General features: G+C 40.8%; 1 protein-coding gene across 5 annotated transcripts; it reads right to left on the reverse strand.

Moving 5' to 3' along the window:
• Positions 1-1,208: 1,208 nt before the first annotated feature.
• Positions 1,209-13,171, reverse strand: LOC117259442 (zinc finger protein ubi-d4-like). Of its 5 annotated transcripts, none has more exons than XM_033630800.2 (11): positions 13,073-13,171; positions 11,102-11,262; positions 10,721-10,828; positions 10,300-10,493; positions 9,837-9,929; positions 9,661-9,745; positions 9,063-9,197; positions 8,294-8,425; positions 8,024-8,136; positions 4,872-4,953; positions 1,209-2,942 (listed from the first exon to the last, which is right to left on the reverse strand). In XM_033630800.2, the coding sequence occupies exons 1-11, from the start codon at positions 13,102-13,104 to the stop codon at positions 2,857-2,859; spliced, it is 1,221 nt and encodes a 406-aa protein (XP_033486691.1). In that variant the 5' UTR covers positions 13,105-13,171; the 3' UTR covers positions 1,209-2,856. The 5 variants fall into 5 exon arrangements, with proteins under 5 accessions (XP_033486691.1, XP_033486682.1, XP_033486674.1 ...); XM_033630791.2 differs by having other exon boundaries at positions 10,300-10,496; XM_033630783.2 differs by having other exon boundaries at positions 10,673-10,828.
• Positions 13,172-22,982: the final 9,811 nt, after the last annotated feature.

Here is a 22,982-nt window from a genome sequence, read left to right on the forward strand (position 1 = left end):
TCGTCACAAACCATGAAAAAAAGTCATAGTACAGTGTGTCGTTGAAAATCATGAAAAAAAGTCATAGTATAGTTGTAGTCAAAAATCATGAAAAAGGTCATAGTTGAATATCACGTCAAAAATCTTGAAAAAAGTCATAGTAAAGTATATCGTCAAAAACGATGAAAAAATGTCATAGTATTGTATGACGTAAAAAGTCATGAAAAAAAAGTCATAGCATAGCATGTTGTCTAAAACCATGAAAAACAGTCATAGTATAGTGTGTCATCAAAAACCATGAAAAAAGTCATAGCATAGTATGTCGTCAAACGTCATGAAAAAAACCTCATAGTATAGCATGTCGTGAAATACCATGAAAAAAAGCCATAGCATAGTATGTCGTCGAAATCCATGGAAAAAACTCATAGTGTGGTGTGTTGTCAAAAAACATGAAAAAAAGTCATAGTGTAGTATGTCGTAAAAAACCATGAAAAAAGTCATAGTATAGTATGTCGTCCAAAATCATGAAAAAAAGTCATGGTATAGTATGGCATCCAAAACCATGAAAAAAAGTCATACTATAGTATGTCGTCAAAAGTCATGAAAAAAATACTTGGACTTGTTTTTCATAGTTTTTATGACATACTATACTACAACCTTTATTTTTACTTTTTATGTAATACTATAACATGACAATTTCTTTTTTAGTTGTTATGACATACTACAGTATGACCTCTTTTTTTATCTTTACTTACTTGTGACTTTTTTGTTATGACTATACTATGACCATTTCTTTAATGTTTCATCACCCATTATATTATGACCTTTTTTCTTTTTTACTTTATATGACATGCTGTACTATGGTTTGGAGTCACATAGAGCAACACATCAGCACCAGGGACAGCTCTACAGCCTTCAGCAGGCTGGGAGAGGAACTGTCCAAGTGCTGAAGCTGGGACACATTAAGTCCACATCATAGATTATCCAGCTTGTTAACACATAATGGGGTGTCATTACACACTTCATATAGATTGTATACAGTATGTAATGTGATCTACTTGTCATAGTACACCACCCTACTCTTAGCCTAGAAAGAATTTGCTTACTTTGTTCCGTATGAAAAGGAAATGGTACAATGTGTCAGTGTTAAACTTCACAGAGATGTCATTACATTTTAGACTTGTGCATTCAGAAATAATACATTTAAAGAAATTGCAATGGACGCATAATTCAAAGTGATTTTTTATTTCAGTCAGGCTAAATCGGCTTTGATACCAAAGAAATGTAAAAATAAAAATAGTACAACAAAGTACATCATTTTACAAATACTCATAATGGAGGTCTGACATATAAGAATAATCAAATAAATTCAAACATGTCACAGTCATAACAAAAATAGAAAAAGTCAATACAGTACATAGAATGCATTAGGAGCTATATACTTGAAGTGTTTGCTATACCATAGACTTTACAAAACTCTACTAGAAAAAACTCCCAGTACCAATGGAATATCAGGTAATATAAAATGTAAAAAACAAAACAAAAAACAAACAAAAAAAAAAACACTTGTGGTGTGAGTGTGTGTGCATTCATACAGGTGCAATCTGCATGCAAATCTGCCTCCGTGTGACAAATGATAAAAGCAGCTACAGTTTGTGAATGATCCTGTGTCATTGGTTTGACAGCGGCTGTTTAAAAGGGTGGTGTCACTGCCAAACTGTTTGTAAAAGGCCAGCACAAAACATCTTAGAGTAAAGGATGCACCTCTGTTACTAGTTTCATGTATTGGTCAGTTTCCTCCAATAAAAATGGCATTATTGGACTTATAGTCAGATTTTTCAAAATAAGAGAATGTTAGCAGTCTGATGGAATCATAATATTGAAGACTGGCGTCACACTAAATGTTTTTGTCTCTTGAGTCTGACTAACAGTAAATGCTCCGTTGTATAATGTTTTGTTAACTGATCAATCCAGTAACAGAATCAGAGATGGAAAGTTGGTTTTGGTGCAATCCTAAAACAAGCCAAAGTTTTTGTGCCAACTGCTTAACGAGTCAAAGCCAAAGTTTTTTGTTGACAAAAAATTAAGACTTTTTTTTTTAAACCATCTTTGTCCCACAGATATAAAATGAAACAAAGATGGCCAACATGATTATGATAAGCTCCATGGGTCACTGCTGTGTGTATGTCATATGATGGTGGACCTTGGCACTGACCGGCTCCCCTCGGGAAAACCTCTTTAAAAGATTAACGCTCCGATGGATCAGACAAAAGTACATAGACAAATGCCACTACAAAAGTCCACTAGTAACCAGAACAATAACAACAGTAATAATAATAATAATAATAATAATAATATTCCTCCACTGTGTATGTGGTGATTTTTTTCGTTCTCCCACACTCAGGGAGTAAAAATAGATTATTTGGCAGAAAAAAAAAACTGTTGTCTCGACAGTCCGCGCTGTCTTTGAGTGTGAAAGGGTGCAGATAATTAGCTGTAATGCTAATCCGTTTGCTCCTGGGAGCTCCCAAGGAGACAGCAGTTACTATGGTTACTGCATGCTCTCTGTCTCTGTATCTAGTGTGTGTAACAGTCCAGGAGAGAGTGTGTGTGTCGATACTGTTTATACGCACGATGTGTATGTGTTTGACGGCAAGCCTGTGGGGGCTTTGCAGGCAGGTTGGTAGTGATAGTTTGATCCCCGTGTTGACTGATCCCCCCACTGACGCTGTAGATATTAAGTCTTCTAAAGCTGATCTGCGATCTGGCTCAGCTACATCTGGACAGAGCCTGGAGCTCTGGACTGAGAGGAGGTCTGACGTTTCCATTTGGGGGCGGGGTCCCTTTGCTGAGGGGGTGGGACTTGCTGCTATGATGTCACTCAGGGGCAGAGCTCTGGTTCTGCTGGTATATGGAGGCCTTATCCTTCAGCAGAGCCAGGCACAGGTGGCAGCTCCAGCTCCCTGTAAACACACACACACAAAGGAATCCACCATCAGCTAGTCTGACATCACTGTGAGGAAACACTTGTTTATTTAAGACTCGTTTCCACCAAGCAGTGCACTTCAGTTCAGGTTGGTACGCTTTTTTTCCCTTCCCATTGTGAAAAGTTGTGGGTGGTACCAATGGAACCGTTCTGTACCACTTACCCCTCTGTTGGGGTACCGAGCACACAGATCTAGTACTAAAAGGTGGAGCTGTGAACACTGCAGTCTGTTGGTCAGTAGCAGGCAGTCACTCTGCTTTGAGGCTCATGTAACCACTGTTCATACCATGGGGAGTTTTACTTGTAGATTGTAAAATGAAAGGATGTTTTGCTGCCTCTCTCAGCAGCTGGAGTCTGAGGAAAAATAACTTAATTCACTGGGCCGCCTGCTGGCAACTTTTAAGGTGGAACGTTTCCTTGTAATGTTACTCAGTGCATGAGTTGATGACATGAATCCATCAGCACACCTTAACTTTCACTGTGACAACTTTGACCATTACTGTAGTTTTTACATGAGACACTTTTAGTAATAAGCGGATCTACAAGCATTTATATAGATTAATTTCAACCTGGTTATGTGAACTGCATATATTCTAAACCTCCCTCAGAGAAAAAAAGAAGTGCCGTGGAGCGTCATTCCCGTGGGCTCTGGCAACACTAAACCCCTGAGCTTGCCTGAGAAGGACTAAATGCACAAACACACTATTTTTAAATATCCCATGGAGAGAGACTCTCACTGCAGCCTGCTTTATTTTGTTCAGAAAATGTCGGCTTGCAGCCTCGTTCTGTGCACGATAAACAAGGTGCAGACTTCCATCTGTGTCACCGGTAATGAGGAAATAGAGTGAGCGCTGGACGGAGCAGTGAGTGACAACAACCCCACCCACATTTATGAGTAGTGTTTGCAGTGGAAACACTAGGGTCTAGGTACCATGTCTAAAGGGTTACTGCTGGTTCCAAAGGTACCATACTCAAAGTGTTTGGTGTAAACGGGGCTTTAGTCTCCATTTAGAGAAGAATATGGATTATTCTCTGTTGTCTGTACATCACAGCACAGGCTTATAGTATCTAATTCTGGAAAGACAACTGGACTGTGTAATCACTAAAAGGTTTTTCTCCTATACCAAGATGTTTCTCTTAAAGGACCACAGTAGCCAGAATTATACTTATAATATTATTACTTTCATTAATGTTGTTGTAAGCTATTAACATTATCGTCTGTCCTGCATCTCTCTCTGTCACTCTCTCTTACTGTCTCATTGTGTCATACGGATTACTGTTAATTTATTATGTTCATCTGTTCTGTACGACATCTATTGCACGTCTGTCCGTCCTGGAAGAGGGATCCCTCCTCAGTTGCTCTTCCTGAGGTTTCTACCGTTTTTTTCCCCGTTAAAGGGTTGTTTTTTTTTCGGGGGCGTTTTTCCTTATCCGTTGTGAAGGTCCAAAGGACAGAGGGATGTTGTATGCTGTAAAGCCCTGTGAGGCAAATTGTGATTTGTGATATTGGGCTTTATAAATAAAATTGAATTGAATTGAAAAATTTATGAATGGGTTGCCGGTTCTATGAAAGCAACCTTGGATATACTGAGTGTAGGGGAAGCACTCCTAATTTCTTTGTGTTTTTTGATAATACAATGACAATAAAAGGCATTCTGATTCTGATCATGGTATTGGCCTTAAACCCAGTACAAAGTGACGATATGATATCAGGAATGTGTAACAACATTCACTTCCCAAGGGTAAGAGAGCAGATGAGACCAGATGGGTTGCAGGTGCCATGAAAGTAACCTTGGATGTACTGGCTGAAGGGGTGCATCATGGCGATGATATCAAGGATGTGTAACAACAAGCACGTCCTTTCATTCTGTTAACTTCTGCAGCAAAGTGTTCAGTGTCAACTTACCCTCTGGTGGTTCAGTCATGGGAGGACTTAGACAGTACATGTGGTAGCCTCGGTCACAGTCATCACAAAACAGCAGCTGGTCCTACAAAAACAAAACATCATGGTCAGAATACTGATTAGACAAGAGGACAAAAGAGTGACTGCTACATGTACATATCATTTACACTGGAAGCCATTTATTCAACTGAAGCATTACCACCAACTTGATTCAGTACATTTGAGGAGTGCGTTTAAAAATTGTGGGTGCTGTTTTATAATAAGAGGAAACAGCAGTGAAGGGATCCAATTTGTCTGACAAATGTTTAAGTGGTGGCAACTAACTTTTTACCATCTTGCTTCCACCTTGGCTTTACGTTTGGAGGTCACATTCTTGGGGGCATATTTTGGATGGATAATGGCAAACAAAAACACAGTAGGTGAAACCATTTCTCATTTGGTTTCATGAGCTACTGTAGAAACTAACTCGTGTTCAATAAGGATAGCTAGATATTTGGCTGGACATTTATCAAAGCTACATCTGCAACTGTTGACAACTAAGTAGATAAACCAGTATACCAATACAACCAATATGTTCACCCAATTTAGAACACGCACCTTCCTCTCTCAATTTCAGCCCTCTGTCCTCACCAAGGCTGCTTTAAAACACAGCGCAGGTGATCACAGAGAGCAGACAGAGGACTGAACTGTGGTTAAATAATGTGTTTTCATCATGTAACCTGGGCTGAGATGTATTTCTTTATCAGGCGTCCATCACTGACATAATTTGGGGAGGAAATAATGATATAAATATATAAATGCATCAATCTAGACCTTTTCAAACTTGACAACATAACCATTCTCAATGGGTCCCTATGACTGCAACTTTAATCACATACTATGCACTACATACCCAATGCGTGTATGTTCAACATCAAACAACATGCACTGAGCTGTAATTACCACAGCACATCCTGAGAGCCTCCTTAACTGAGGGAGACATATAACCATGGTAACCTGTGGATACCTCAGCTCTACAGCACCTGCAGGCCTGATTAACCTTTTGGATTTTTATCATGTCTGTAAGAGTAACTTTACTTCAGCTGTTAGAAAATGTAAACCACCAGCAAACAGGCTGTTTAATGTAATCTCACAGGTATGTTCGTCAATAGTTTTCCCTAAATTCTAGGGTTGGGTACCATTCATAATTGAACCGATATGGTACCAGTACCGGTATCTGGAATTCGGTACCGGTACCAAACCGTACCTTATTTGGTACTTTTTAACCCTATGGGCCCTAGGCCTTTTTGGGGTATTTTTACTGCCTTTACTTTTAAGCTCATATCACAGTCATTATAAAGGCTACATACACATGCTATATCTTGTTTTTTTCAGGACAATCTGGGCTAACCAGATTTGCCATCATTCCATTTCCTTCTATGTGCCTGTATTTCATATTAATTTTTATATCAATGAAAAAAACAAATCTGTGTATATATTCTGCCATATATGAAGAGGGGAGACTCTCTGGAATCTGGCAATATAATAACCATGATGCTGGGACACTTCACAGTTGTCCAAAACATGTGGTTTGTGCTAGGCGGACATAATTGCCAGTATTTTTTCATTATTGCAAGAAATTCCATTGACTCATTCACAAGTCAGAAATGTGTTTTATCTGAATGAAACACACAATATTTACATCTAAGATAACAGAAAAATAGTCAACCAAGTGCAATGATGTCCTCCAAGATGGTATTTGTTTTTCAGTTTCAGTTTTATATTGGGGAAACATTTTGGGCATTGGTGGGGGGGCACATGTCCTTCTTAATGTATATGGTGACTATGGCCCTGTCAGCATGCATAATTAGGCTGCAGTTGTCTGTGTGCGCAAAGGTGAAGTGGCTGGTCTTGTCATACAAAGTTTGATGGAGTGCCAACTGGACAATATGGAGATATTTGCATCTTGAAAGCCGGACTACAAATGTGGACAGGGACAAACACACGCAAGCCTGAGATGTGGTAAGATACGATATTCCTCACTATATGAAGTGACTGGTAACAAGATCTGTATAATGGATTGTAAAGAAATTCGTCAGGTTTTTATTTTGTGGACAACTGATCTGGATTTATCGCATGATGGGATGACAGCACAATGATGTGTGTGGTCCTGTGCTTTCATGTGATATGCATGGCATTTCTGTGCGAGCCTGCATTCGCGAGTAATCCATCCAACAGTAATGTGTGTGCAGAGCTGTATGAAAGCTCTGTTATACATCATTTTATTGTAACTTTATCAATTTTTTTCGCTGTGAAAACACTGGATTACTGACAAGTACTTGGCCTTGTCGGAAAGCTACAATTCTGCCGTTTCACGTGATATGCGTGGTTTCTCGCTATGGCACACGGTCGCGGAGAAAATCCACAGAGAAGAACGGGTGTGAATTTGGACGCACTATGCGTCGTTCGGGCCCATAGTCTAAACTTCTCAGTTTCAACATTTTATTGAGAACATTGAGGAACAGTGCTGCACGTTAACTTTTGTCGCCATTGTTGCTGAGTCTGAGGTGCGAGTCATGTGCTCTCGCTCCGCCTCCACCTCAGGTACCGAAATTTGGCACTGATTCATTTTAAGTGAATTAGTACTCGGTAGTACCGACGTGAATCGGTACCAAGTACAAAAAGTACCGAGTTTCGGTACGCAACCCTACTAAATTCCACATCCAGCAGCAGACTATGTCCAAAGTCATTCACCTCTAAAGAGGTATTTATTACTTACTGACGTTACAGAAATGCCCCAGTAGCTGTCCATTGTTATGAGCATTATTGTCACTACCGCATTACAGTTTGGGATATTTATGCCAGTGTAGTGTCTAGTGTTTGCATACTGTAATGTTTCTCTGGAAATAGCATGCATTTCACGTCCTAATGGTTTTTAGACTACGGTTTTGGATATACTAAAATACATCACCTGCTGTTTCAACCTACTTAACAGCATGTTAGTATGTAAGTTCAGACGCAGCTTTTATATTTCCTGTGGTAATGTTTCTTTATGCAGTGGCTGACAGGAAGTAAACAGGAACCAAAGCTGTTGCTCTAGCAACAGAATAGTAATGAAAAAGTCTATAAGGTATATTCAACATACAGACAGTGACATTATATCAAAAAGGGCTCACGTCATTCTCTGAGGTGCCACAAACATTGCAGCACTTGCACTCAATGCACTGCCAGCGGTATGTCTTCACTGCAGCCATCATCACTGGTGTAAACTGCAGGCAAGTTGGGTGGCCTGCAGGAGGGAGACGACACGGGAGAGATGTTGTCAAGTGGGATAAAAATAACCATGAAAACTGCACTGTGCCATGCGAGAACAGAAAGCTCGACAGGCATAGCAACAGTAACTAAGGCGGGGGGAAGAGTCAATTAGTGATATGACAAGGACATACCTGAGCGTCCACAATCTGAGCAGGACACCAGCTCTTCTGACTGGCCAGTCTTCTGGTTTAAAGTGGAGTCTCCCAGACAGAAGTCACAGTAATCATTGGGCATTGCCAGCCCGTTGGGACCCTTCTTAGTTGCTGAGCAGGAGAATGAGTGAAGAAATAGTTCAGTGCACATAAAAAATGTCACTTAAAAGGAGTTATAAAGGAGTTAAATACAACTATTATCGTCCACATGTTATCTGTCTAAGTGCATTAAAATACAGTTCATGACTCAAATATTTTAAACTCTGAAGCAGTTTTACACCCATGTTCATGGCGCATCAGCCTACACCACCTTTTTTTTTTATCTCAATACTTGGCTGATGATGTAACTTACTGATGATCCAAACTAATGAATGAGTGACAACTGACAAAACGCACTTGTTGAATGGATTTTCTAACACGGTGTCGCGTGCACAGAAGAAAACAACAGCAATGCGTTGGATGTGTTGGGGGGGAAGGAAAAAAAAAAAAAGATGGATGATATGCTTTAAAAAAAATGGCAGGGATCCCAACTGTGCAAGCATGTTTCAGTCAGGAACATTGAGTCTGATCCCAAACATGGGATTCAAAATTATGAAAATCAAAAAATGAAAAGAGCAGAACGAAAAAAAAAAAAAAAAGAATGAGAGAGAGACTTCCCTTGTACAAACACACACATGCTACATGGCATGCAACCAAACCTCCCTCCCCTCTCTCTCTGTCTCTCTCTCAGCACTAGAGAGTGACTCACTCTTCTGCTCCTCAGGCTGGCGAGGAGTGGGTGGTGCCTCGATCTCCTCGCGGTCCTCGCCCTCCTCCTCGGCCAGGTGAGAGTGTGTATAGTGGTAGCTCAGGCCAGGACGGTTCTTGTAGCGCTTCCCACAGACTGACACACACACACACGGTCATACAAAAGTGTTATAGTGATGGCGGCTACTTCTACCGTCAAAAAAGGCCCAAGGTGGAACCACAAAACTTCGCTGTTCATCAATCCACAACCGGCTTCATTTTTTTAGTATTTAACTTATTTTCACATGGTTAATATTTGGCTGACGCGGTAGCAGCAATCTCATACAGCGGAGGTGAGCATTTGCACAGTGAGCTTTGGCCAGCAGGAAGTTACAGAGCACACGGAGCGGCATCAAGAAAAAAAACAAAAAATAGAAAACGCATTTGAACGGGCAACTTTTCAAATTTCTAAGCTAACAAACTTAAATTCCAGATGGGGTCTTTCAGATCACACCATGCATGGCAGAAGGCTTGTTTTTGTCTGTCAGGGGAAAAAGCAAAAGCCTCTCTTGCTGACATGCATGACACGCACAGCCGTTGCAAAGGAAACTCCTACTCACTGTCGCAGGCGTAAGGTTTGTCCCTCTCCTCCAGCGCTGCAGCTGCAGCCTCTTGCTTTTTCTTGCCGTTCTTGTCACTGCGGCCCTAAGGAACCCATTGAACAGTTGACACATTGTACACCACTGAAACATCAAATACACAAGGAACTGACTGCACAAAATTATGCGGCACTCACCTTGGACTTGCTCTTGCCTCGTCTCTTGGGGGTCTCGTCCTCAAAGTCCTCATCATCCAGATCGTCCAAGTAGTCATCATGGTCCAGGACTCTCTGTAGTGAGAGGGTGTGGATTAAGTCCCACTGACTTAACTTTCCTTAAATTTCCTTAAAATTAAAATTTCCTTAAAATTTACACTGCTTGGGAGGAACTCCAAGTTGTTTAATCCCTCCAGGATTTCACAGGTTGTCCATCTAACACAAGACAGTTGTATTACAACCTAAATCCATCCCCATTGTTTGTCCTCTGCCCTTAAATGAAATCCTTTTAGACCGACTGGAAGTTTTTTTTACCCGTCGACACCAATTGTTAGGTGGTATTTGCTTTTTAACATTTTTCACATGTCATTAGTGGTACTTTGAAGCTCTAGACATCAGTTGCATTGACAGAAAACAAGAATGTTCAGCCAGCTTTGAGCCATACCTTGCGAACACGCCCAGAAGACGTGTGAGTGGTCGTCGAGGTAGCAGGTGGCTCCACGGTTGCTGAGTCATCCTCAGGGCCACGGATGTCAGAAACTCCACTCCTCCTGTCGAGGGGCTCCCCCTTCAGCAGGGCCTCCAGACTGCTGCCGTCCACCGCCCCCAGTGCATCGCGCTTCAGACTCATCTCCAAATCTGCTACACACACCAATTAAAAATGTAATGCATGCATGACATGACATGATCATAGAAACAGACACACAAACAAACCCAAATTAATTAACAGGACAGTGCATCCCACATCCAACCATTAAATATGAACAGATAGTAAATATATTCATAACATTTTACTGGAAAGGATGAATGAACCCAACTTGACTGGTTATGTGATGGGAGACAGGTTGTTCCATCAGAGGCGATACCTGCTTTAAGAGGGGGGAAAGCCAAGCGGGGGTCCTCAGGAGGGTGAGAACGGCGTTTCTTCCTCCAGCGACGGGCTGGGTAGGTGTACAGCTGCCCCGGAGCAACACCTGATGAGACACAGAACATGTAGAGGAACCAGCAGGTGAAGTAAGTTTTGGTGTAATGTCAACTACTACAACTATAACATAGTTGGATCTTCTTGCGTCTTGTGTTTTTTGTGTAGATGTCATGCTTCAAAGTACAGTACAAACATGGAGTATTATATCATATAGTAGTATTTGCAACATGATGACATGACTTTGATTGAATCATCTTTATATCACTGACTTGAAAGTCAATTAATGACAATGCTGAATTATCATTCTGCACTAGTTATATACCTGCACTCCGGTGTCTCTTCTCCATCCAAATGTAACAGTTGGACTGGGCTACACCAGTCTGAGAGTCCAGGAAAGGCATGAGGATGCTGCGCTCAGCGCACAAACGAGCGTTGTAACTATGACACTGCTCCATTGCATCTCTGTAATACTGCTCTCCCAGCCTGAAATGTGAAAGTTGGAAACAGACAAGTCAAATTACAAAGCTTAGGGTAGACTAATAATAATCAGTGACGAATAAATATTGCAAATTAAGCTTTAAAATAATAAAGAAGTGTGTGCCGCAAACACTACTAAGCTATTACTGTAATGTATCCAAGTAGTATGTGTAAAATATATGCATTATGGATTCCACTCCCTATTGCCATACTTTTTACTCTTTCAATGGCGAGTTGTGCTGAACTTGTTGGCAACATTTATCTCTGCAACCTCTGACACAGATTTCATTGTATTGTTTTTTTTTTTTTTAACATAAGCACATTTCATATACAAACAAAGTTCTTGACCTTGAGAATAGTAGCTGAGAAATTCCTGCCTCTTTCTGTCTTTTATTCATAAAGAACGCCATCATTTTTCTAAGAAATTGTGACCAAGGCAAGATATTTACTTAGTGAGATATTCTGAAGTTAAAAAAATAACTTTTAAGAGCCCTCTGTGCAAATAACTATGCAACAGCAAGCACTTTTTTTTACCTCAGAATGTTTTTACATAAAATATCTTTATTATCTGTTTATTCCAAACTAAAGTCTTGATACTGATCTACCCTCATAGGGGCTCATATCAGCCATCAGATATCAGCTTGGCCAATTTATCAGATATTGTAACTGTAAACATAGCAGGGTTAGGAGCAAAGGAATAAAAAAATCACATTCAACACATTTTCTTGAATGGTTATATGTTGCAGTAATCTAAACTTTGATTATGTGGTAACTAACCACACAAATTGGCATCTAATGATCCTCACTTCACTTACCACTTGATACACTGTTACAACTGATTACACCATTGTGCGTACATATACTTGCCATGCTTTTACTTTTTCTTGCTTTTACTTGTCTTATCTTCTTTTTTAAATATAGCTTTAGTCAACATTGTTGGAGGGAGCCTAAAACTTAAGATTTTTATTGCCAAAACTTGCTTCTCTGTAAGTGCTGTGCACATGATAGACAAAGAACCTGACCTACAATAGGAGCAGTGGAATTACTGTAAATAGTTTTAATGGACAACCTACTGCTAAATTGCTTACATACTGCACCGTAATTCATAATTCTCACTCCCCCTCTGACATTTTTAAATATTATCATAATCATGTGGCGGTGTAACCAAATGAATGAATGAATGAATAATCGCTATGCTTCACGAGTAAGTGCCCTTCCTCACCAACACAGTATTCATTAATTCTCGGCTTCTCCTGAAACCAATTTGTCGCATTGCTCTCTCAGAGTGCTCACACACTGTTGCTCTGACTGTACTATCCCTGCTTTTATTACCAGCACACACATAGCCGAGCCTGACTTCATTACAATGCCTAACACCGATAGTAACGATGGAGGGATGTCAGAACAAAAGGTTGATTGTTAGCAAGCCTGTCGTCACAACAAAGCACCCGCCAAGCTGACAGGTTACTACTAAATTAACTACCTTCTTCACCTACAGGCAGCTGGCTAATAACAGCGTGAATATAATGTGTGTAACACCATCTTAAACATACCCTGAGTGGTTAAGTTAGGGATAAGTTGTGGCTAAAATACAGCTCCATAATGGGCTCGCCTCATTTAGATTTGCCCAAAGCTAACAAGCTAGCATTAGCTCAGTGGATAACGTTATTCTCTTGGGACAAATATTGTGCTGAATATTGAGGATGCGCTCTTCACAGTTTTCAGTACTCTGCACTAACATGATGTTTAATCAATCATACATTCACCTCTCTACGAAAGCGCGTTTTACTCTTACAATAAATAAAGGTAAACTTACACTTTCACAACACTGTCGACGGCCGCCGCCATATTTGCTTATTGCGGTTGTGTGAAGTGCCACTGCGCCTGCGCAGAGACGTTAGTGACCGTTACTGCCTCCCAGGGTGAAAAACATGAAGTGCAGTTTTAACAGCTGCTACATGACCCTGTTGGATCAATGCTGCATGTAGTGAGGCACTTCTACAGGCAATTGGATTATTATTTTGATGAGTCAAACTATATTTAACATTCTTAACTTTTCCTTAATTATCTCCTTGTTTTCACTAAAATCCCTCAATTCCTTTCCACAGTCATACTCAATCAGTGTCCACAGCCCAACTGTTCCCTGACCACTCTGTTGTCTCATTTAGCTACTTGTTAGCAACTGACCATTTTAAGACACATAAAAGTGTCAAAATAAGAAGTGGATTATTTACTGGCATAGTTAATGTTGTGGGAACTGCCCATTGGTTCGACAGCCCATTGGTTCGACATCCCATTGTTCCGACCATATTAAACTCATTGTTCCAAAGTCCTTTCCGAAATCATCATGATGCCCTGTGGTTAAGGTCTGGTTAGGTTTAGGCACAAAAAACACTTGATTAGGGTCAGGAAAAGATCATGGTATGGGTTAAAATGAAAAAGAAAGTGACAAACACATAAGCTGTGAGCCTGCTCCGCCTCAAGCTGGTCGCGGCGCACCGTGGACAGTCAGACTAATGGGCTGTCGAACCAATGACATGGACCCAATGTTGTAGCACAAGATGTGACACTCTGTTAAGCCTGTGTTAACCCCTGACCTTATTTCAAGCAAGAACCAAGAACTTGTTGACCTCCAGACGAGGTGACCAGCGAAAAATGGTAACTCCTTTCCAGGTTTAAGGACTCAGTCCTGCACCATTCTATAACCATGACATAACATAGCAATAACAATCATTTACATCCCCTATTATATGGTGGCTGATCTCGTCCTCTCCTTGGAGGGAAGTCCCAGACCTCATTGTTTTCCCAGTGTGCCAACAAATAGTTCTTCTTCAAGTCAAGTCTTTTCAGTTTGTGTTAACCACAGACCCTATTTCAGGCATCTGACCAAAAACCAATTCAAAAAGACACAATGACTTTAAGGCAAAGGAACCAGGAGTGAATTTGTGAATCTTAGGATAGCAAAGAAATGGCTCGCCTTACTCTGCCTCAGCTTGGCTTACCCTGAGACTGTAACTCTAACCCTAACCACTATCACTCCTCTTGCCTTAACCTAACCAATCCGATCAACAAAGACAATGAGTACTAGCCAATCATGAAGGGAGTAGGGCAGGTCATTACCGCATTTTAGGACTTATTCCTGGGGCACTCTGTTTTCACGTAGGAGAGGGCAGTGAGTCATTATGTAAGGGTGACAGCATCATAGGCTACTTCTGAATACACTGTCATTACTACTCAGTGATTTGCCAGAGTCAGTTCTATTCTGTTGAGTTACTGAACCTATTATAACGAATACTGAAGCTACTAGTAGCTTCAATAACTAGTGGTAATAGTGCTGGGGTGCTGGTGGCTTAGTGGTAGAGCAGTCGCCCCATGTACAAGGCTGTTGCCGCAGCGGCCTGGGTTCGACTCCAGCCCGTGGCCCTTTGCTGCATGTCACTCCCTCTCTCTCCCCCCTTCACACTTGTCTGTCCTATACATTAAAGGCTAAAAAGCCCAAAAAATAGTGCTACTAGTAGTTAGAGAAGCTTCTTAGTACTAGCTAGTATTGGAAATTTTAGGGATCGATCAGCCCACTGATAGTCCAATAACACCTTTATTATTTGAGTTTATATTGGACTCAAAATGAAGATCAAAATCAAGATCTACTGTGTTTGTCCTCTTTGGGAGTTTCGTTTTGAACTCAGCGCTGCAGTTCCACAATTAATTACCAATACAGCACAGAGCAGGACCCAAGGCAACAAGAACGCAGCAGGAATATACAGTACAGGCCAAAAGTTTGGACACACCTTCTAATTCAATGCGTTTTCTTTATTTTCATGACTATTTACATTGTAGATTCTCACTGAAGGCATCAAAACTATGAATGAACACATGTGGAGTTATGTACTTAACAAAAAAAGGTGAAATAACTGAAAACATGTTTTATATTCTAGTTTCTTCAAAATAGCCACCCTTTGCTCTGATTACTGCTTTGCACACTCTTGGCATTCTCTCCATGAGCTTCAAGAGGTAGTCACCTGAAATGGTTTCCACTTCACAGGTGTGCCTTATCAGGGTTAATTAGTGGAATTTCTTGCTTTATCAATGGGGTTGGGACCATCAGTTGTGTTGTGCAGAAGTCAGGTTAATACACAGCCGACAGCCCTATTGGACAACTGTTAAAATTCATATTATGGCAAGAACCAATCAGCTAACTAAAGAAAAACGAGTGGCCATCATTACTTTAAGAAATGAAGGTCAGTCAGTCCGGAAAATTGCAAAAACTTTAAATGTGTCCCCAAGTGGAGTCGCAAAAACCATCAAGCGCTACAACCAAACTGGCACACATGAGGACCGACCCAGGAAAGGAAGACCAAGAGTCACCTCTGCTTCTGAGGATAAGTTCATCCGAGTCACCAGCCTCAGAAATCGCAAGTTAACAGCAGCTCAGATCAGAGACCAGATGAATGCCACAGAGAGTTCTAGCAGCAGACCCATCTCTAGAACAACTGTTAAGAGGAGACTGCGCCAATCAGGCCTTCATGGTCAAATAGCTGCTAGGAAACCACTGCTAAGGAGAGGCAACAAGCAGAAGAGATTTGTTTGGGCCAAGAAACACAAGGAATGGACATTAGACCAGTGGAAATCTGTGCTTTGGTCTGATGAGTCCAAATTTGAGATCTTTGGTTCCAACCGCCGTGTCTTTGTGAGATGCAGAAAAGGTGAACGGATGGATTCCACATGCCTGGTTCCCACTGTGAAGCATGGAGGAGGAGGTGTGATGGTGTGGGGGTGTTTTGCTGGTGACACTGTTGGGGATTTATTCAAAATTGAAGGCACACTGAACCAGCATGGCTACCACAGCATCCTGCAGCGACATGCCATCCCATCCGGTTTGCGTTTAGTTGGACGATCATTTATTTTTCAACAGGACAATGACCCCAAACACACCTCCAGGCTGTGTAAGGGCTATTTGACCAAGAAGGAGAGTGATGGAGTGCTGCGGCAGATGACCTGGCCTCCACAGTCACCGGACCTGAACCCAATCGAGATGGTTCGGGGTGAGCTGGACCACAGAGTGAAGGCAAAGGGGCCAACAAGTGCTAAACACCTCTGGGAACTCCTTCAAGACTGTTGGAAAACCATTTCAGGTGACTACCTCTTGAAGCTCATGGAGAGAATGCCAAGAGTGTGCAAAACAGTAATCAGAGCAAAGGGTGGCTATTTTGAAGAAACTAGAATATAAAACATGTTTTCAGTTATTTCACCTTTTTTTGTTAAGTACATAACTCCACATGTGTTCATTCATAGTTTTGATGCCTTCAGTGAGAATCTACAATGTAAATAGTCATGAAAATAAAGAAAACGTATTGAATGAGAAGGTGTGTTCAAACTTTTGGCCTGTACTGTATAACCAGCAACACACATCAATAAAAAAACAATCACAAAAAAACATTTGAAGATTTCTTTGTCCCAGGGACCCCAAACAACTGTATGCAACCAAACCTATTGTAACTATTACACCCTGACCCTGTTAAGAGGCAAGTTTCAGGTGCAGTGTTCATCACCAGCCCAAAAACCCATCAGACATTTACTTTGTCCTTATTTTCATGTGTTCCCCCCACCACCTCCATTATTTAAAAATAGCAAACCAAATCCTCCAGCCACGGATAAACTATCTGGACACAGATGCCATTTCAAGTAGGCTGGACAATAGAGTTTCTGTACAGTTCTGTCTCTCACCCAGACATAATCATGAGCCTCTGCTGACTGGACAAACACACCACTGTTGACTTGGGCTGTCAACTTTGCTTCCAGTTTCCACGACTGGAAAAATATGGCAGCTGTCAAAAGTATCCTCAGAAAACCTGCAGTTGTATGACTGTGTTTCGTTTAAAATCAACATTGCTTAATCTGGCTTTGGAGAGGGAAATATGATTACTGATTGGTCCGGTGTGTATCTGACAGGGCTGAATGGACTCTCAAGTGGATGTCTTTTCAGACTTGAATCTTGTGGCAAAAACTGAGCTTGCGAGATGTAACCTGGCAGCATGAGGTAGTGAAGTGAAGTCCAGATTTTCTATTACCTTACTCCTCATTTAATCGGCCAACATACACAGAATGCAATGGTCAAAATACATACCTGAGCTATTTAAAATGAATGTCTGGACATTCTGAGCTCACCTTAAAACACTGAGGCAGACTGATGTGTTGAAAATGATCAAGATGTCAGCAGGTCCTTAAAAACCTCTGAATGTCCCAAGTCCAAATTAAATCTTGAGTTATTCATTTATTTTAGCTTTTTCCATGATGTTTAGATTTTAATTTAAGCCTTTGCATAATCGATTAATTAATCTTTAAACACTGGTGTGTCTGACCTTCCTGCACAGATTTTGAAAGTTAAGTGCCACAAAAACTTTCCAAGAGGTGTCACTGTCTGTTATAAGTTGATACTGTTTAGCTGACCGACCTTCCATAAAAGGTGTTTAGATTTATAGATTATAAATAAGCTTTCTTCTATTGAAGTGTTCTCAGTTGTGAAACAGAAAATGTACCCATATACTCAGAACAATTCCCTGGGTGCTCTAATGTATTGTCTGTGAAGCAGCTCCAGACTTTATACCTGATGACATCACAAAGTTGAGTTTTGAGTAATCTAGTTTTTGGATTTAGGTGAGCATTGAAAATTATCTTTTGTTTGAGACCATGTTATAATCAGATTTGAAAAAACATCTGATTTGAAGCATTCTGAAGCATCTGGTTTGTTTTTAAAATATAAAGGCATCTCCACAGTTGGATTTACAATTGACAAAATGTCTTTGACATTGTTATTTTAATCACTATAAGTGTAAAAAAGTCAAGTAACTCGGGCACTTTCTATAAAGAAAATATGTTGTCAAGCACAACACTTTAAAAACTTTGGACACTGAAACACGTCAAGAACTCCTAGGAGGACGAACCCTCCCAAGATGCACCCCAGAGCGCCACAGGAAGTCATTCCTGCCGGTTGCCATCAACATGTACAACTCCTCCCTCAGAGTGTCAGCCTCTCTGAGTCAGTGGACTGGCATTTGGACTTTTTTAAACCTACTGCATTTATAATTCATAATTATCTGTTGAGTGCAATTATTCAACTTTGCAACTTGCAATATTTTTCACTTCTTGAATGTACATATTATGTCGACGAACAATGCACGACTGCACATATTCTTATGTTTACTCTAATTATATTGTTGTTTTATTCTACTAATGCATATATTGTAGTTTCACAATTACAGCCTCATTTCAAGGTTTTGATTTTTATACCTTAAGTTGTAGTGTAAGTAGTAGCATAATGCACATTTCATTTCTATTTCATTTTATTTATTGCTTCATATTTACACACTTTTATTTCATACTCTTATTCTTACTTCTTATAATTCTCTATTCTTTACATCGGAGCGACTGTAACGAATCATAATTTCCCCTCAGGGATCAATAAAGTATTTCTGATTTTGATTCTACCTCACTTTAATGACATGTTCAGGTAAAATGGTCCTGTCCTGTTTGTTTTTTAAATTATTAAATCCATTTATCAGTTTAGTCATTAGTTATTTCAATCATTAATCTAACCTAACCATTTATTGAAAAAGATTGTCTCAACTTTTTATCATGCTTTCCTTGTTCTCTTGCTGCCTGTTTCCTTGGTGACATATTGTCTACGCTTGCGTGTGTGTGCCTGCTTGCGTGTTGTCTGACCAGGTGTAGACTGTGGCTATAAGCCTGTCACTGGGCCATTGTTTTCAGCCAGCATTCTCCCTTCCTTCTGCTATCTGCGTGTTACCATTTCCAAATCCCCTTTGTTCCGGGGAACAACAACAACCTCCCAGCTATCAAGTTACATGCTGACAATGGCAACTTCTGTCGTAGATTTGGATGTTGCAATGATGGATGTCTGCTTTGTTCTTTCAGTAAATTGTTGTAAAGATCTACTTCAAATAAAACAACTTGTGAATGCACCTCCGATAAGTCCAGACTCTATCTCGCAGGACTCTCATGCCCAACGTTCTGACACAGCCAATCTGAGTTGACACATCTTTAAACTCTGGCAGCATCTTGAGCCAGTGACAGTGACTTCCCAAATGTGCCAATTCATTCCACTTCACATGAGCTTCTGTGATATGGTCTTAATAATTTTCTACATGAGTCACACACAGCTAGCATATTGTCTGGGGTTTTAATGGGTCCAGTGAGCTCACAGTCATGTTCACTTCTAGGGCATCAACTATCAAATAATCTTTGTCTTTTTTATCACTGAAAGTTGAAGCACAGAGTGAAGGTTGAAGCACAGAGTGACATTGCTCACCTACCCAGGTGCAAATGTTCCCCCTAAACAAGTTCACCCCTGACACTGTTTCACAAGGGCAGCATGGCAGCATCCTGGGCTTAGCTTCATCCAAGACAATTGTGAGCATGTTTTCCCCCATATAATAAGAGCTTTCTTTAGTGCTGACCAAGCAGCAAAAACTGTAGAAACTGTAGTTTCTTGAATTGCCACTTGAGGCTGGCTCCAGAAGCCAGTCAATCCCCACAGACCCCCATGTTATAATGCCCAACTTTACAGCAGAAATAAACATGTTTACAGGCTGATAGAAAAGACGGTTTTGGTCTCTATAGCTTTATTTATTCTCAATATCGCCTAGGGCAGCCAATGGGCTAGAGCCGGCCCTGCAGACATGGACTCACCGCATTATCTTTAATATCTTTTACATAAGAAAAATATAAAAAATTTCTTTTTTATATATATTACAGAGTGACACACAAAAGCACAGCTCATGATTTTGGGGCACCTGGAAGCCCAAATACATGCTAGTTTCACTTAAGTACTCACTCAAAACCCTTCCCCATGAGAAGCAGTGTTTTGTGTGATATTTTGATTATAAGTCAGACAGTTAATAAAATGCAACATCCTACAACTAGCATTTTGTTATACTATTATTGTTTTAGCTGCTGTATCTTAATTATGAGAAGGAGAAAACCAACATGTTACCTGGCTTACCTTGCAACTTCTGGAACCAGTGAATTTTTTAACCCTTGCCCATACTAGTCATCACAGACCAATCAAAATGATTGTTTTTTAATGTAAAGCACATCTGAAGTAACAATGCAATAACATGTTTTGTTACTGGCTGCTTATAGAGCCAAGATGCTAAACCTAATTTGTCCCATTTTACCTGATATCCCACATTACCTTGGTTCACCATATACACTAAAACTGTTGTGCACATCAAAATTACAGCTGCCCTTTTCTTTCTAATTTTTCAGCTTAGGATATAATAATATTATATTTGTGAAGAAAGATGGCTTTGTGTTTAAGTTGAGATGCGTTTTTGAGGACAATCATGGAAGTACCAGGGAGCCACACCTGAGTGAAAGTACAGACATCTTACTGGAAAATAACTTTGGTAGAGTCATCTATTAGAATATTACTTGAGAAAAAGCCAAATTATCTGATATTTGCTGTACTTATGTATCAAAAGTAATTTCATGATCTTAAACATACTCAAGTATTGAAAGTAAAAGTTCAAGTAAGTTCTGGTAGCCTAATTAAAATGCTAGCTGTCGGAATTCTGAAGATTATGAAGTTTATTTCTTCTTAACACGTAGGCCTACATGACATTAGAAATGGAGTTTACATTACAGTTGAAGAAAAATTAGGTCTGCTCCATTGGTCCCTCCTTCCTTCCTCCTTTCCCTCCCTATCTTGTCGTAAGTTACAAAGATGCTTATGGGGAATGTATCTGAGTAAAGGCAGGCCTTTTCCAACATTTTATGCAAGAAAATGAAGATGAGTAAAAATGAAAGTTGAAATATTAAAACTTAAGTAATTCAAATAAACACAAGAAGTTTGTGCTCTAATAATAATAAAAAAAAAAAAGGGATCAGCGCTCAGTGAATAATCCTCCTAAGCCCTACGATAAGCTATTATGGCAAGGCTTAACTATACAGACCCGTGAGCAGTGATAACTAGCATGTCTTTGGGGTCATCGGGTGGGAACCTCCTTTCACCGGTGTTTCGTCTAGTTAGTCCCACGACACCTCCAGGAGGCTAGACAGTGATCTCTGGCGTCCCAGAGACACTCCCCTAATGCCAGGTCTCACTGCTCCCCACACTAACCGAACAACCTCCTTTACCTTACCTATACTACCACAGAGGAGGTAGACCCAGGGAAGGAAGCCTTGTTAGGCTATCACACTCCCCCGCCGGGTTAGGCTGTACAGTCTACCTCCCCAGGACGAGCCCTCACAACAATGACACCTCCAGGAGGCTGGACAGTGATCTCAGCCCAAACAGCACTGCCAACTTCAACCAAGCCCAGGCTCCGTTTATGCGAGCTCCAGGCAGAAGCAATGCTGATACTACCTTTACTAGCACATTCACCATACTCTATTTCACACGCTACATAGCATAACTACAATGTAAGCTAAAGTTAAAGGAGATAAATGAACTCACAGGATCAGCAAACACACTCACTTTGCAGCATGGTCTCAAACAAAATGGATTCAAATAGGCCACTCCCACACTTAAATAACCTTCCTCTTCCTGGATTTCCTTCTTACTTACACATGGCTTTCTCAGCCCAAACAGCACTGCCATCTTCAACCAAACCCAGGCTCCATACATGCGAGCTCCAGGCAGAAGCAATGCTGATACTAGCTTTCCTGTCACATTCACCATACTCTATTTCACACACTACATAGCATAACTACAATATAAGCTAAAGTTAAAGGAGCTAACTGGACTTACAGGATCAGCAAGCACACTCACCTTGCCGCATGGCCTCAAACAAAATGGATTCCAATAGGCCACTCCCACACTTAAATACTTCCTCTTCCTGGATTTCTCCTGACAGGAAGTGGATCTCTCCACCTGATCTCAAGGAGTTATGTGCCCTGCTTAGTAGTTCCCCCTGCTGGCCCCCAGCTGACATTATTTCTTCTGTAATAGATAAACTGGCTGCATTTAATTGCTTCATCTGACATTTCCCTCACTGTCTTCCTCAAATTCTGTCCCCGCACTCCGAGTTCCCCCAGGAGTGAGACAGTTGATCTTGCTATGAATCCCCTACACCCCACTTCCACTGGACAAATCCTAGTCTTCCATCCTCGCTGCTCAGCTTCTGCTCCTAAGTCTGCATATCTAAGCTTTTTTCTTTCATAGGCTTCTTCCACTGAGTCTTCCCAAGGAACTGTCAGCTCAATGAAATAAACTATCTGTTGACTCACTGACCACAACACTAAGTCAGGCCTCTGCCTGGTACAGACTATTTCCTGAGGAACAACAAGCTTTCCCCCTAAATCTACTTGCATTTCCCAATCACAAGCACCTTCTAGGCGGCCACACCCTTGCCTCCTCACTAACTTATCCCTTCTGTATTTCTCTCCCTCACGGACAAACTGAATTACTAAGCCCCTATCCTTAACACCTTCTGAATTCACCTGTCTTCGTTTCCCTTCGATGCCTGCAGCTAAACATTTCAACACCTGATTATGTCGCCATGTATATCGGCCTTGTGACAAGCCAACTTTACAGCCTGACAAAATATGCTTTAAAGTTGCGGTACGTGAACACAATGGGCATGATGGGTCCTCATTTACCCACAGTTTTAGGTTCTGGGGGGTTGGTAACACATCGTATGTAGCCCCTACCAGGAATCTAATACGATTCTCCTCCATACTCCACAGGTCCCTCCAACTAAGCTTCC

Source organism: Epinephelus lanceolatus, chromosome 7 (genome assembly GCF_041903045.1).
Source record: "Epinephelus lanceolatus isolate andai-2023 chromosome 7, ASM4190304v1, whole genome shotgun sequence".
Taxonomy (NCBI): domain Eukaryota; kingdom Metazoa; phylum Chordata; class Actinopteri; order Perciformes; family Serranidae; genus Epinephelus; species Epinephelus lanceolatus.